The sequence below is a fragment of the Meleagris gallopavo genome, chromosome 25, assembly GCF_905368555.1.
Source record: "Meleagris gallopavo chromosome 25, MGAL_WU_HG_1.1, whole genome shotgun sequence".
Taxonomy (NCBI): Eukaryota; Metazoa; Chordata; class Aves; order Galliformes; family Phasianidae; genus Meleagris; species Meleagris gallopavo.
Genome location: NC_139428.1, coordinates 3,532,618 through 3,549,000, shown reverse-complemented (window position 1 = coordinate 3,549,000; position 16,383 = coordinate 3,532,618). Strand labels below are relative to the sequence as shown.

The window sequence follows — 16,383 nt, the reverse complement described above, 5'->3', positions numbered from 1 at the left end:
ACCTCACCACTCTCTCTGTAAAGAACTTCCCCCTGACATCCAACCTCAATCTCCCCTCCCTCAACTTCAAACCATTTCCCCTTGTCCTGCAGTTATCTTCCCTTTCCAAGAGTTGATTCCCCTCCTGTCTGTAGGCTCCCTTTAGGTACTGAAGGCTGCAATGAGGTCATCCCGCAGCCGCCTTTTCTCCAGGCTGAACAAGCCCAGCTCCCTCAGCCTATCTTCATCGGGGAGGTGCTCCAGTCCCCTGATCATCAGACACCAGATAACAAACTGCTCCACCATTGCACGATGAGTACTGCTGCGTCTTTATGAAGAGATTAGGAATGTTGAATAGCCCTGAAACACCACCCAGGCCCACCCACACGAGGCAGAAGCCCGTGGTGCTGCTCAATGCTGGGCCGACCGCCAGCAGCTGGATTTAAAACTACCCATCTTTTTGTAGCCCAGGGTCTTGTCCTTGACTGCAGTGCTGCTTCGTGGTGCTGCATGCTCCCATAGGGTTACAGCATGCTGGGGAAGGCATGGAAACACTCGTATCCTACAGCAGGTAGGGCTGCTCCTTGCCTGTAACAGGTGTGACTTAAAGCACACTTAAAACCAAGAGCCCAAAGCAGACAAGGCTGGAAAATGCACTGAGATGTTTTTATTTAAATAATAAGGACTTAAAAATTCTGTGCTTTAATACAAGTTAAATACAAGAGTAAATATCAGCTTTTATATTTTTGCTTGTCTACGTACAGCTTATTTAGAAATTCAATATACTTTACAGCTTATTAACAGTGACACCTGATTCTAAATGCCTGAGCTGCATTCAATAGCAAAAGATTGTATAAAATACTGTGATTTAAAAAAAAACTGATATACTGTACATTTTTTTTTCTTTACAGTAGTTTCATATCTAAAAATCAGATTAGCTGCATCTGAAATTCACGATAAACTGTTCTCTTTCAGGAGGAATTGATGGATAAATTGCTGAGCTTTCCTCTTTTCCATTATATTAGGCATAGGATGTCCAGGAGGAGGTCTAAGTAACAAGCCACCAAATATACTAGCTGCATTTTTAAAAGAGAGAGAGAGAGAAAAGAGAGCACCAGTCAACAGCAAGCTATTAAGTGTAATTCCACCAATCTCAATTAGTTGTAATAAGAGAGAGCCTGGTTTTAGGAGGGGTTAGATAAAGCTGATGACACACTGACCTCTCTGTGACACCGTAAAACTTTTTCCTGGCTACTGCAAGGATGCAAAATCCATTTTTCTATGGATTTTAGTAATGACATACTTCAAATCAGTAGAGACATTACTGCAATTGCTTTGGAGAAATATGTTCTGTCCTACTAACTGAAAAACCCCTCTGAGCAGAATGGTTATTTTGCTTGCCTTACCTAGAATATTCACATCCAAATTGTTCTTCCCTGAATTTTTCAGTAGTTCTCGTAGAAATGCCATTAAATATTCAAACACATTTTTATGGCACTCTGGCAGGTTAGAGATAATCTGGGTGGAGAAAAAAAAACATATATTGAAGAAATGACAATAACTTGAAAGCTTTGTCTACTACCACCATCACACTGTCTGTATATGGGAACAGCTCTTAATAACCCAAGTTCTGGAGCATTTCTTTTATGATAAGATTACATTTCTCATAGCAAAATGCTGTAATTTGTCTAGAGTAAACCAGTCTACCTCCTTCCAGAAGTGGTCTCCCATTGAAGCTGGCATTACCTGGCTGCTCAGGAGGTAGTTGTTGGCACACTCCAAACAGCTGCTGTAGAACCTGTAGCAGATGACTGGCTCTGGCAGGCTTTCCAAGAAGAGCAGCAATGCCTCTGCTACTGAGTGGTTGCTGCCAACTGGTCCAAAGGTGGTTAAGGAAGAGGTAAGCACAGCATGGTCTATTTTGGCAGTATTTCTGCTGAAACACTAATCTTTGCTAAGGTCTCCAAGAACTACTGTTCACAGCTTTGAGTTAAATCGCTTGGCCCCACATAGCAAACTGTTCCCATTGGCAATCAGATACTGATGTAGTTAATCAACAATCATATATCAATATAACAAGGACTCAAGCAGAGGCATCAGGACTGATTGCAAATAGCAGCAAAGAGCAGCGCATCTCATTTACTACGAGATGAGAGAGAGCATTTAAAAACCATGACGGAGCACAGAAGACTGATCAAACCTTTCTCAGCTTTGATCTTTTGCTTGGGCATAGTGAGCCCAATCAGACATCAGTCTAAAAGGATACGGAGGGTATCATGCATTCCTTTGTCCAAACAGTCTCGGATTTGCTCAAATTCAGACCTAAGGCCTGGTTGCTGAAATAGGTCCTCCTGCAAAGGCCATCATTTATCAGTCTCAAGGGGAAAACAGAAGTTATTTGGGTAAATAAAGCATTGCTATTATAAAATGGCAGGAAAAATATCCCTAAGTTGATAATTATCAGCACAAAACTCACTATGAGCAGTTTTAGGAAGGCTGTGAGACCTCAGTAAAGAGCAAAGCAAAAGGAGAGCTGCTGGTGTCTGCCACACACAGACTGCATCACCTTCACAAAACTTTGCAACCCAGGCTAATAGGATCTCTTATCTCAAAAATAACCATTTTCACTCTTTACCATGAGCCAAACATCCACACTTAGCAATGGTTGCCACTACTAGCATCTTCTCCAAAACTTAACCTAATGCAAACAAATTATTTTGCAGCTCCAGCACAAGCAGTGCCAACCTGCTGGGAAGCATTGCGGTATAAGTGATCCACCATCATCCACAGCTCTTTGGGAATTTCCAGAGGCTTTTCAGCTTGAGTAGCATTATCGCTCATTTCCAGTGGCATCAGGGTCTGAGGGAGAGAGAGAGAGGTAAGGAGGAAAAAATAAACAAGGAACAAAGTGAGCTAGCCAGCTTCTTGTTCAACTCTGCAAATTGCTTCACAGAGTTTACAGCTGAGATCTAGGATTTGTTGAACTGTGCAGCTGCACTCACCAGTTTTCACAGACTGCTGTGTCAGGCACAGTTGTATCATAAGCAGAAACAAAAAAGATGCTCTCAATCACACTTCACACACACCTTTTTTCAAACGTGCAAGCAGAGCAAATGGCACATTACTCTCAGTGCTGTACCCAAAATGGGTTGGTTCATCCACACTAAGCACTAAAACAAGGTGTGGAGATGTATCAGCATTTTCAGACTATGGACCAGGGGAGTGAAAGAAGGCTCTGTGGCAATAAATAAGACAATCACCTAGTTTTAATGGTGTCTGTGGGTTCAGAAGGGAAGCTTATCTTTAACTCACAAGATTCCGAATGGATTCTGCAGACATGTCTTGGATCGGTTCCCTCATGTAACACAGCGTATGAATGGGAGACCCAAAGCAACTGGGCAAGTAGTTTCCTGTTACAGACAGAAAATAATCCTTCCCCCTGTCGAGATGCAAGACCAAGATGTCTTCAAGTTTTTCTTCTCCAGAGTTTAAGCGTGTAGCTGTTGATTTATTAACAAACAGTTCCAACTCAATTGTGATCTCAGAACCTGACAGAAGATAAGAAAACAATACTGAGTTTTAAAAAAGGCATTAAACCAATAAGCCTGTAAACAAGCATAGCACTCTCAAAATAGCAAAAAGAACAAAGCCAACATGTGACAATATTAGCTCATTAACATGAAATGAATAACGAGGAGCTCACCTGGCAAAAGAAAGCCCTTGCTAGGATTAGCAATCAGCCACTCCTTGCAATAGGTAACCTCATCTGGTTTGCTGATAAATTCAAACTGGCAGGGCACTTGTCCATTACGGATTGTAAACTTCTCTACCTGCAGCTGCATGTATTTGACGTCCTCAAAGTGGAACTAGAAACAAACGTCAGCCAACATCATCAGCCAATCCCCCTTCGCCAAGGCACCAGCAGCAATTCCTCACATTGCTGTCCCATAGTTTAATCATTAAGCAGCAAGATATCCAGATTAACCCTCTTGCTCCCACATCCCGCCTCTTCCAGGATTAAAAAGGATTACACTTATTTACACCCTATGCAGCAGGGTGCCCTTTAAAACAAACGCTCCCCTCAAATAACCTCAGTGGAATTTGAGAACAAGGTATCTGTAAGCCTCTCGGTTACTTATCTTTTATAGTCCCCAACACACAAAGCAAATGCTGGTCTTGTGACCTTCTCCAAATCCCTCAGAATTTTACATTTTATGTTTCCAAGAACTTGCTGTTACTTGAAAGTACCCTTTTATTCTCCACCTCATAACACAGCTGTATGTTTCAGCTCGGTAGCCTGTACTTGACTGGAACCAGACCATAAGGTCCAACATCCATCTATAACGTACTGCTACCATAAGAAAACACATCTAGGGTCTGGGAATGCTTGATTTGTCCAGCAGCTGACAGCAGATGAGCAGATCCTACCTCTCTCTGGGAGAGGGTCACCGAGGGAATGTTGGCGTTCTCCATCTTATCCAGGGAGCGCACGATTTCCTCAAAGACCTTTCGGTAGAGCTCCTCATTCACAACTTTCACCTGAAAAGGACACACACAGCACTAATTCATATTTACTGTGCCTCCACAGGTGAGCTATAACATATGGGCCCAAAACATGAAGCGATTCCATTTTAGCAGTACAATGTATTCGAAGAACAGAGCTCCTTGGAGCACTACTGCTCTAAGATCTCCTCAGGATCCAGCAAGAAAGGACCTTGCTATAGCCAGCAAGAGAATCACCTGGTCAGGGCTTTTGCTCATTTGTTTGTTATTTATGAAGTTTGACAGCACACTCCTGGGCTGCCAGTGATGTAGCATTCCTGCACTGCAAGCTTCTGAAAAAATGATGGAGGAAAAAAAAATATGTCTAAAAAAATGCCTGCAGATACTCTTAAGTTATTCTGCCAAAGTGAAGCATCACTTAATACAACATTATCTTATCATGCTCAGTATATTACCCAGCCCACCTTACAAGCCCTCGTTCCATGTGGATGCCATAAAAGTGGGGACAATCCAGCAGGAGAGCCTCCCTCCTCCACCCACACACACGACAAGGTCAGCAGACTTACTTCCTTCAGCACTGACACACTTACCCCAATATCAAACACAGAGCTAACTGGCTTATGGTCGCTGATCTTCAGAGCCATATGGCTGCGGTAGCTCAGCTGAGCAACGTTCTGGCCTTTCCAGAGTATCCGATCACACCAAGCTGGAACACGGCACTTCTCACTAGGACAGAGAGGTGAAAATTACAGCTTCCAGGTACAGTTCAGGTGGAATAACAATGCAAGGCAGAACACTGCTCTCCCAGAAACCAGGTGTTTTGAATGAGGCCCGTTTCTGTATTTCTTTTTCACTTTATTTTTACTGCCTTTGAGGATAACATCAGTGTCACATGTGAAGCAATCACTGTACCTCGTGTCCCACTCATCACAGCCAGCGTCGTATTTGTATGTTGGCTGGAAAGAAATCTCTCCCTCTGTAAAGCCTTCAAAGACAGCTTTTGCATTCATTTGCCTCTTTAGCTACAGAAGAAAAAAAAGAAGAAAATCGGAACGAGCTCAAGCACAACTCCCATATGAGCTAAAGGGGAGATGTTCAGCACTGAGAAGGCTGAGGAGGACGTGAGCAGTCCCTAATTAGCACCCTCAGCACCACCTGCAGGTGGCTGAGGCATCAGTACCTGGTCATATTGGCAAAGCTCTGAAAATGCTTTCTCATCTACAAGCTGCTTCACTTTCGTCACATCCAGTTCTTCCAGCCGATAGTTGAGGTCACCCAACCACAAGATCACACTGCAAGAGAACGTAGACCAGAAGTCTGCATGTGGGCCCAAAGATGCCCATGTGAGCTCTCTAATCTCCCCGTGATCAGGTGGATGTTGTGTCTGCCTTTCTGCACCACAACACGCAAGCAAGAGTTGGAATTTGAATGAGAAGCCACTTCTTCTGCTTTTGCTGTTTTTAATTCCCACCCTGCATGTTTGTCACCATCTTTTCATAGCTAGTGCTTTTTATACTCCTCACTAAACTCCAAAACACATTGAGGAGATTCATGTGTATTATTGCCCCCTTCCTGCAGGAACTAAAACAAGGATTGTTAGAGCATCAGTGGGCAAGTGACTTGCCAGAACCATACAGGTGACCACTATCAAAACCAGAGTTATAGAGAAGTGTTTCTGGCCTTTCCAGGCTAGCAATTAAAGCATTAGCCACCCTCCTCACACCCCTGCCTGGAGAACAGCCCACCACATTCATAACGCTCTGTCTTGCTTCCTGCAGTGATCCACACAATCAAACGAGAAGCATACTCATGTTTGCTGATAGTGAGAGGTGGCAAATTTGGATTCGATTGGCAGAACTGCATCCGAGAGCAGATGTCTTTGAAGTCCTGGTTCCTCCTCTCATATTCCTCCGTGTGAGCCGCAAGGTGAGAATTCACAACGCACACACTCGTGTTATGGAATTTAAACCTTATGGCAACACCACCTTTGTTACCCTGAAAGAGAAATACAGCGCTCAGAAACTTTTCTGTACACAACAGATGAATCCAGAAATGAGTTAATAGCAGCAGAAAACCCAGAAGATGCTGAGGCAGACCGCAAATTCCAGAAGAAGAAAAAGGCTGAAAACCCAATTGATAACTGCTTTGTGAATTTTAGCTCACGTGAGGATCACACACAGCATCAGAAGGTGGCAAGCGAACACAGAGCCCAGTTTGTAACTTAGGATTTAGCTAACACTAAAGGAAGTTCAAATCAGTAAGAGTGCTGGTCAGTTGCTTCATCGAGTCCTGAAACCTGTCTAGCAACAAACTAAATCTTTCAACATAGAACGTAAAGATTTGGAAGTGGAGGAGGAAATATGTGGCTCAGCTGGTCCAAAATACCTCTGCCAAGTTACAGCTGCAGAAATGACAGTGAAAGGACATAGACTTCATTCCAATGGAGCAGAACGGCAAGAGGCCACTGAGTTCCCCTCAGGAAAACTGTGATCTGGAAGGACAGGTTTCTTGTACTTGTGTTCCCTCACATTGATTGCCTTAGGCAAAGCCACAGCCATCATCAAACCTCATGGCCTCATACAGCCCAACACATGCAATTGGGAAGAAGCTTTCAAGGTCTGTAGGGCTTTGAGAGCAGATGGTGGTTCCCTCCAGCAACACCTTGAGCCACCACATGCATTTCTAAAGGCAGCTGGAAGAATAACCTCTACATCTAAAGAGAGAGGCTCCCAAGGTTCTCCAAAGTCTCATGCACTGTTGTCAATTCTTACCATCCTCCCCATGATGCCAGTTCCCACAGTCTCAATTTCCACCTCAGAGATGTTCAAAGCAAGGTCTGCTTTCACATACAACAGAAGCATTATTCCCACGAGTCGCACAAGTTTCACCTGAAAAACAGATCCCGTTGCATTAAATACCAGAACAGGAGAAGGCACATTGCCTCCCAGCCCAGACCACAGGTCAGAGTATACACAAAGGAGAGTTGCAGGCTCATCCAACAGACCACCTCGACACACAGTTATAGGCACTCCAGCAGCACAGCATAGGAGGGAGCCAGGGAGCAATGCTGCAGTAAAGGAAGCAGAAGCCCAAAGCAAAGCCCGAGGCACAGGCAGCCCATAGAAGGAGCTTCCCTTAGACAACTGATGAGAGACAAAGCAGAAGGAGCCAAAACACAAGCAGTATTCCTTCCAAGATGCCTTGACAGCTCATTCAAGCATGCATACCAGGAGACAGACAGGGCAAACAATGAGATGCTTCCTATTCTCTACCCCCAAACCGGAGGAGCTCCACTAAGGCATGGCGCCCAGCTGTCCTGCCTGCCCTCTGCCTTGGCATTCTGCACAGTAACACTGCCTACGTCACCTTCTGACTGAGCAAAAGCCTGCAGACAATGCCCCTCTGAAAGACACAGCGATTGAAAACAGGAGAACAAGGTGAAAAGAGGCCAGACTGGAAAACGATTCCACACTCAAACCTCCCCAGAAGTCACATTTACCTTTGCATACTTGGCATCTGGATGAAGGCTATCAGTTACAGCTTTAAACCATTCTTCTTCCTTCGGTGTGTCATTGAAAAAGAAGGCTTCTTTACTCAGATCAAGCTCCTGGAAACTGCATTAGAGGGAGGAACCCGTGGATGCACACACTTGTTTATAACTCCAGCCCTTTCCTCCAGGAAAGAACTAAAACAGTTTATGCTCTAAATTATAACTGAATTTGAATTTTCAGATATGCTCATTTCAGAAGTATGTTAAATGTAAAGCTAAGTTATATTGAATTGCATTAAAGATGATGTAAAACTGCAGTGCCAAAGAGCCCAACCAGAACGCAGCAGAGTAAGGCAGTGCAAACATTCCTCAGCTGTCCTCAGGTGTTCTGGCTGAACACCTCCATGCTACGGCTTCACAAGCAAAGCAACCCAGGGCTGAGGTTTGGAGGGAAGAACAGGAGGGAGGCACTCACCCCACACAGTAAACATCTGGAGGTGCAGAGTCACATCTCAGCCAAGGCTGGAGGCTTTCCTTGGGAGACTGACCATTCACATTGTAAGTCCCAACAAAAAACCTGCAAAGAAATTCGCTTTTCCTAAATCCCAAAGCTGCAAATATCACTATTCTTAACCCAAGTAATTACTAATTATTTAGGAGTAACTTGTTTCCAGGGGGAGTTAAGACAACGTGGCAAAGCTGAAATTTCGACAGTGATTTAATTACAGTAGCACCTTTACGTGCCTGTTTTACAGAAAAATACACATTTTTTGCATACAGTGTAAAAACACACACAGATCGAGCTGTGCAGTAGCAGTCTGAAATGACAAATTCATTGCATCACCAACACGGATGGATCTTGACCACAGAAAAGTTTTTGCTCATCATTAGATTATTCCTCCTAAGCCCTTAGGAGCTCATTAGAATGGCAACAATGTTAAACAGTGACCTGAAGCAGTGAGAGAGATGGCAGGGCTGCACGGAACCGATGCACCTCCAGGCACAGAAAACCTCATCCAGCTTCCAAAATAAGGAATGATCATTACCTGAAGTTCTGGATGTACGTGTAGGAATCCTCCCTTTGCACAAGCTCAGATTTGACAATAGTATCTCGTAGCCCAAACTTTGGTTCTGATAAGACTGAAGCCATGTTTGAGACCATCACGCTGGAGGACCGCACCATTTCTGTTGTCACCTCCGGTTTGAGTTTGCTTTGTCTGCAAGTGAATGCAGAACTGTGAGATGAAGCACAGGATAAGCACACACCCTGACCAACTTCGTTCTGCTGCTGAGGACGTGATCCAAATCTTCCTCTCTGTTTCACCAGCCAATGCTCAGAACAAGCAGACAAGAGTGAAACGAGCACTTCTTATGACAGCTCAGACCTTCTCTAGATAAAACCAGTTTAACCAAGTGAAAGAACAAATCTTTCTGGCTCACCCAGTGCAGCCTGTCGGGTCAGGGCTGATTCTGCCCGCCTGGATGCTGATATAAAACCATACACATTTCCTGCTCCCTGGAACAGGCGGATGCCAATTCCACCGCCCTCTGCTCAGCCCTTCAGATGACAGTAGAAGAATGAAAAACTGTTTTTGTAGCAGAAAAATCCCATTTCTGTCCAGTAAGGAGGCAGCAAGGGGTGGATGGAAGTTTTCTTTAGTATCTTGTGGCTCTGTGGGTTACTGCAAGCTCCTTTTGACACAGCTCAGGAGTTCCCACAAGCAAGTATGTGATATAAATGTAAGGTCAACAACCTGCACGTGAGTGCCAAGGATGGCACAGAGACGGACTTTGAAGGATATACAGCAGGGTCCACAAAGTCCTGGGAACTGAGAAATGAAACTCTAACATTCTAGGAGCGTATCTTTGAGATGTGGTGGCCCTAAGCCAAAGCTCTCTGAATTCAAAACAAACAACAGCAGTTGGTCCTGTCCCACTACGCAGCGAAATATGCCCAAATAGGGGGACTGGCAGGACTGGCTCCAAGAGGCAGTGCAGAAATTCCCACTCCAGTTTTGATAGCATGCTGACGCTGGACTTCATTTTTCCTCTCTTAAATAGAATCTTAGGGTTCTCTTCTCAAAAAGCCACTCTAGATCCTGGTACCTGTGGTGAATGCTAGCAGATAGAAGCAGATAATGCAGCAGCCACGCACCCTGTGCTGGTGCCCTGCACAGACACACTGGGATCACAGAGACAAGTTCCCCCTCTTGCTTTCCAGCTGAAAACCAGGAAACCAGACAGAAAGCTCTGTGCAATTTCTCCTTCTTCCTCTCAACACCAGAACACCATCAGCTTGCCCACTGCAGCTCGTTCCTGCTAGGCACCGTTCCACAGAGGCACCCAGAAAAGAATCACTTTGAATGTGATTCAAGTGAAGTCCGAGAGAATCCATACCTGGGAGCACTCCTGTCAGTGCTGTCCTGGCTCCAGCCTGGATTGACTGCAAGCTTCTTTCCATTCTGCTTGATGCCTTCAGAACCAACTGCTTCTGAAAAGAAAAAAAAAGTTTCACATGAAAAACAAAGTGGCGTTTAACTTAGCAACCACAGGCAAACAGAAGGGAAACCAACGTAGCTTTGGTCTGTACAGAGAACCAAAGCACCTCGGTTATCTCGGGATCTGTCACTTATCTGATGGGCTGGTGGGGCACAGGGATAGGCAGGAGGGACACACAGCGTGGCACAGGGCTGCAGAGCTGCCCACCCCCCCTGGGCTTTATCCCAGGCATGCAGAAAGCTGCACTGATAATAAGCTTTCCCTTTCTGAAGCAAGGCAGGAAGTACAAAGAAAGGAAGAAAAAAATAAAAAGCACACTGCTATTTAAAGGCTTGCTGCTTGTCTGCAGCAGCACAGCAAAGCACTGGAGCCCCTCCTGCAAAGCAGTGCAGTACAGCCCCTGTGCAAACCCACCACACTGCAGCAGAAACAGTGCCTCAATGCAAATCACGCTCCCTAAAAAAACAAGAGGGCAGACCCTATGCAAATGCAATTAGATTCAGGTACAACAGTAATCACATGGCACTTCGTTAGCAAAATTTAGGGAGCCTGCAGCGCTTGTTTCAGCTACAACATCCTGCTCCTACAAGGGACAAAACAGAATTTTGCATAGCTTTTCCATATGTCCATGCACAAAAGGCAATCTCAGGGCTACGACACGTGGCACACAAATCTAAAGATGACACAGAAGATGCTCTTCAGCTCATAAGGTTCCATTCATTCAGCTGAGCACAGTTCAGAAAAATGATTAAGTATTATTGCTGCTGTAGTGCATCCTCTGGGGCACGAGCACATCCCCAGACAGAACTCTGAGTATAAACACACTGACAAGAAGCGGTCGCATTCACAGCCTGGAAAACCTCTTCTGCCCAAAGAGCCCTCTGAGAAGAAAGGCTGTCTAAGAGGATTAATCAGTGGCTGCTTCCATGAGCACATGATTCAAACCTCATTACGGATCACACGCAGTCCCACAGTGCTGAGCAGGAGCAGACTTTGATAAGACAAAACCTCCACCAGCAGCACCACTGCAGCACAACGCTCCCTCAGAGCCCATCCAACCAAAAGTGCCCCAGTTGCGTGCGCTGGGATGGAGCCGTGTGTGTTCCTTGCATGCATTAAGCACTTATTCAGAGCTGCCTGAGCCTCTGCACTGCTCGTGATAAGCACCACGCTGTGCATCTCGCCAGTGATGTGAACCAACTTGAACTTTGGCAGTAAAGGGAGCAGCAATTGGACTGCTGCTGCTTTTGGAGCAGGGAGCAGAAGTTTGGGCTCTATTGATCGCAGAGGACAACGCTGGGCAGCACGGGAGATGTCAGAGGCTGCTGTGTGCCGTGCAGCACTGTGTGACACAAAGATCATGGCCACGTGTCACACCTTCACGTTTTAACCTCATTAACAGCAATAACTTTTATGTCGGATTCTTCTAAGGAAGAGATTAGCCCTGGAAACGGGCTGTTTCCTTCAGATAAGTTTGTATCTAACTAGATGTTGCTCGAGCCAAAGGGGTCCATCATCTGGCAACCTAAAGTGGAATATTTTAGCAATACACAACCTCATGTAATCCCTGAGTGGGGCACAGAACCAACGAGCTCCGTGCAGGGATAAGAGAGCAACAGAACACAGACAGCCTGAACCAGGATTTGCAGTTAGAAGGGACTTCAGAGGCAACAAAGACTTGCTGTGAAAAGCGTGCAGCAACATTCCAACACCATCCTACAGCAGGAAGGTGTATCCTATCTTCAGATAAAGCCAGATCCAGCTCAGCACCCAGAAGGGAGAACTACCTGTGCCATGCACTGCTTGCAGCAGCGCATCCAGCCCACCTCTCCCTGCACAGAAGCACACAGGCTGAATCTGCAACACAGACAGGGCTCTTGACAAGGGCCTAACTCAAACAGGGAACATCGACCACAGAAGTTAAAGCCCATTAAAATCCCTCCCCAGATCCCCTGATGCCTTAATCCACAAGAGACAGAAGGAACCAGCAGTGCTCTATCAGCAAATGGCAGCATTTGCACACTATTTAAATGTGCTTTGGTTTGCATATGGGAGTCTCTCGCTCAGTGCTCACGATCCCGTAATGACAGAGTGGGAGATATTATGGAAAACAGCAGACAAACCCTCACTCTGTATTACTTTCTGTCCCCAAAGACCTTGTGTGATGGTGTTCTCTTCTTCTGAGAGAGAATAAAAGAGAGATCCCTGAACAACTCAGACTGGAGAAACACACAACAAAACCTTGAGAAGGCAATTTTGTCACAGCTCAGAGGCAGAGTTTTATAAGAGAGCTGCTCCCCAAAATGCTCACAATGCAAAGGGCATTCCTGTGCTCCAGATGCAACAAAAACATCCCAGCACAGCACCCAGCTGGTGCCACTCGGTGCTTTTCCTCCTAAACACACACCCAGGTCCTTCCCAGTTGCTTTGAAGCCCTGTGTTAAACAGCACAGCTGCACAGATGCTCCCCCATCCCCAACTCAGTGCATTTTGTGCCTCTGGCTCACATCTGAATTACAGAATTCACCTCTTCTCGGCAGAGAACAGAGAGGAGGAATGGCAGCCACAGCCCAGCCAAAGGCAGGTAAAGCAGAAATGGATTAACCTCTATTTTGAAGGCCACGCTGAGTGCTGGCGTTGCTCAGCTCTCTGCGTTTTCTCACTCGCTCCCTTCGCACAGCAGCAGCTCCTGGGAGCAGGAGGGGAAAAGGCGGACAGCACAACACAACACAACACAACACGGGGCGGCCCCACAGCCGGGCCGAGAACAGCTGAAAGGTCGCAGCCACAGCACATGAAAACCGACACCGGATTCACCACCGAGGAAAGCGCAGCCCGGAATCGAGGCCAGCAACGCGGCCCTCGGGGTCCCAGCGCTGCCGATCTCCCCCCGCACAGAAGTTCCGAGCCGCCCTGCCCAGGAGCGTGGGCTGAGCCGCTGCTGCACGGAGCGAACCCTTCACCCCTCACCGCAGCCCTCGGGGCAGCAGGGAGAGCTTCCTACGGCTGTGAGCGGACAGCGTGCCCTCCCCAAAGCACGACCGCGCTCTAAGCAAGCGCTCGGACCCCTCCTGACCCTCCCTCCTCAACCCATCAGGCTCCCATCGCTCGGACCCAACGTCGGCGCGGGTTGAGCACCGCGACCGGCCCGAGCCCGGCGGCTCCGACGGGACGGGACGGACCTCGAATCCCGGCCCCGGCAGTTCCCTGCGGTACCCCCTAAGCGCTCACCTCGGCGGGGCCGCCCGCCCGCCGACATCGCGGCACCCGGCCGCCCCGGTCCCGCTCCGCCCCGGCCCCGCTCCGCCTCGCTCCGCCCGCCGGAGGACGGCTGTCTGTCCCTCCCGCCCCACGCAGGAGCCGGGGCCGGCCCTGAGGCCCTGACCGCAGCACGAAGTCTTTGGGACAGCAGCAGCGTGCAGCGGGCTTCCACCCCCCCCCCCCAAAGAAAAAAAACCCAGAGGGAGCCGTGATGGGAAAAGCATCGGGCTACGTGCTGCCGGTACCGAGGAATTGAGAGCACAGGGCGAGCACAGAGTGTGGGAGGAGACAGCTTTCTCCTTGTGGTCTCCCAGAATACACAGAGCAAATCTCTATTTGGCCTTCTGCCTGCACAGCATGCAGGTGTGTAACACAGCACTGCCTCGAAGTGTTGCTCCCCCCTGCTGAGCCACCTGATGCTGCAGAACGGTGACGCAAAGCATCGCTGCTGTGCGTGAGGTTCAGAAGTGAGTACAAATGCAGCCTGGGTTCCTGCATCCCTACCACTGAGCACACAATATCATAGCACAGGACCTTAAGGATGATGAATCTCCAACAACCTCCCCATTTAATACCAGCCCAGGCTGCCCAGGGCCCCATCCAACCTGGCCTTGAACACCTCCAGGGATGGGAGGTGTTCACACCTACCTGTGCTGCACTTGCTGACCTCCTGCAGGAACGTGCGGGTGTGTGAACCAAAAGGCAGCTGCACCGTGAGCCCATCGCCTTCTGAGCAGATCCGAACGGTCACATCTGAACCTGTGACATCAGGAGGAGGAGAGGAGTATGTATCAGTGCTGCCCGTTGCTCAGGAACAGCCCCATCTCTGCTCTCTGCTGCTGAGCATGCCTCTGCAGGCTTTCATCAACAGGTCTTTCCCAGGTCTTACCACTTCACTTTCACATTTTGTGTGAGGATGTAATTAAAAAAATGCAAAAATCACTGTTTGGAATATGTTTTGTTCTGGGAATGCAATGGAAACAGGGACAGGTACCCTGGGAGGAGCACAGGATGCTGCCAAGCTGCACAGGAGGGGGGTCAGAAAGACCAAGGCTCAGCTGGAACTGGATTTGGCAAGGGGCACAAAGAAGGATAAGATGGGTTTCAATAGGTACAGCAACTGGGAAAGGAAAGTCCAGGAGGATGTACCATCCCTTAATGAGCAACAAAGCCAGGCTGGTGACAACAGACCAGGAAAAGGTTGGCTGGGCTGTGGGTGTCCTCAGTCACTGCAGGGGAGTTGGACCAGATGGCCGTTAAGGGTCCCTTTCAACTCAAATCATTCAGTGATTCATTCAATGGCTGCAGCAGCACAGGCATAACAGCAACAGCAAAACTCACCAATGACATGAAGGTCACCATCAGGTATCACTGCAAACAGAAACGAAAGTTCCGTTACAAAGCTGAGTAACAGGATTGTAACATTTGATTTAACACTTTGAGATTGGATTACTGAGCACGGCCTTCAGATTCTATCTGCTCCCTGAAGGCACAGGGGTGGGTCGTGTAGCCCTGCAGGAGCCCAGGGCGCTGCTGTGGATTGCAGAAGGATTGATAAAGCAGAGCCCTTCAGCTGTGCCACAAGACGCATCAGCTTCTCCAAGGATTACAAACTGATGAGAAAACGTGATGGGCTGAGTAGATCCCAAAGCACAGCAAGTAAGTAACGAAATACAGACTCCACATCCCTTCCTTTGGAGGTGGCCACTGAGCCCCGAAGCGTGTGAATACCTTCTTCCACTGCAAACCCCTCTGCGATGGGGATGACCTTCTCCAGCCAGACGTCCTCCGCAGTGATGGCCATCCGCCGGTGGGTGTACACGTAGATCCTGCAAACGCGGAGCAGAGGCGGAGGGAATGCCTGGATCCGGGCAGACCCCACCCCACACAAATCCCTCCCCCCAAGCACAAGCCCGGTTTGCCCCATCTCGGTACCCACGCGTGCTGCCCGCCGCGCTCCACCAGGCCCAGCAGCCGGCTCTCCACGCTCTGCCCCGCAGTCACGGCTCCTTGCACGGCGTGCGGCGTGGGTCAAGGAACGGCAAACCGAGATGGGAGTCGAGGGGTCAGAAAGGGAAGAGAAAAAGAGCGAACTCGCCAGCCCTTCCCTGGACGCGCACGGGGCAAAGGATATGATGCGACACGTCGCCCCATCGAGAAGCGTCTCCTGGATGGCCACCGACTGGTCCATCCTCCGTGCCCGCGGGGTGGGGACCGGCGGTCAGCGAGGAGCTCGGGGGGACCGGGATGGGGGTCGGGACGGGGATGGGGGTCGGGTCCGCGATGCGGCCGCGCTCGGTGCCGCCGTTGCCAGGAGCCGCCGCCGCCGCCCCGTCGCCCCTCTCCCCGCCCCGTGCTCCCGGCCTGCCCCAGGGCTCCGTTAACCCTTCGGCTCCGGCCGCAGGGTCGGAGCTGCGCCGGTGCGGCCCCGTGAGGTTCTCTGGGCTTCGGCAGCCGTTGCTGGGGCTCCTCGCCGCGGCCGGAACCGCCGCCCTCCGACCGGACAGAGTCTCGCAAAGCGCCAGGAAGCGACCGAGCATCATTTCCCTCTCCGCTAGATGGGACCGGGAAGGATTTTTAAACGGGATGCTGCTGGGTTAACGAGGCGGAGAGCCGGGAGAGCAGCGAGAAAGGCTGAGCAGAAGCGGAAT

The 16,383-nt window shown here is 48.6% G+C and overlaps 1 protein-coding gene across 4 annotated transcripts; it reads right to left on the bottom strand.

Moving 5' to 3' along the window:
- Positions 1–624: 624 nt before the first annotated feature.
- Positions 625–16,214, bottom strand: INPP5B (inositol polyphosphate-5-phosphatase B). Of its 4 annotated transcripts, none has more exons than XM_085209005.1 (22): positions 15,868–16,214; positions 15,672–15,752; positions 15,464–15,561; positions 15,074–15,103; positions 14,381–14,491; positions 10,370–10,463; positions 9,019–9,189; positions 8,448–8,549; positions 7,982–8,096; positions 7,254–7,370; positions 6,290–6,477; positions 5,663–5,774; positions 5,395–5,504; positions 5,073–5,208; positions 4,408–4,518; positions 3,683–3,845; positions 3,292–3,527; positions 2,725–2,838; positions 2,246–2,330; positions 1,726–1,853; positions 1,386–1,497; positions 625–1,055 (listed from the first exon to the last, which is right to left on the bottom strand). In XM_085209005.1, the coding sequence occupies exons 1-22, from the start codon at positions 15,921–15,923 to the stop codon at positions 931–933; spliced, it is 2,595 nt and encodes an 864-aa protein (XP_085065131.1). In that variant the 5' UTR covers positions 15,924–16,214; the 3' UTR covers positions 625–930. The 4 variants fall into 4 exon arrangements, with proteins under 4 accessions (XP_085065131.1, XP_085065132.1, XP_085065133.1 ...); XM_085209006.1 differs by having other exon boundaries at positions 10,370–10,460; XM_085209007.1 differs by lacking the exons at positions 14,381–14,491; positions 15,074–15,103; positions 15,464–15,561; positions 15,672–15,752; positions 15,868–16,214 and adding an exon at positions 13,703–13,825.
- Positions 16,215–16,383: the final 169 nt, after the last annotated feature.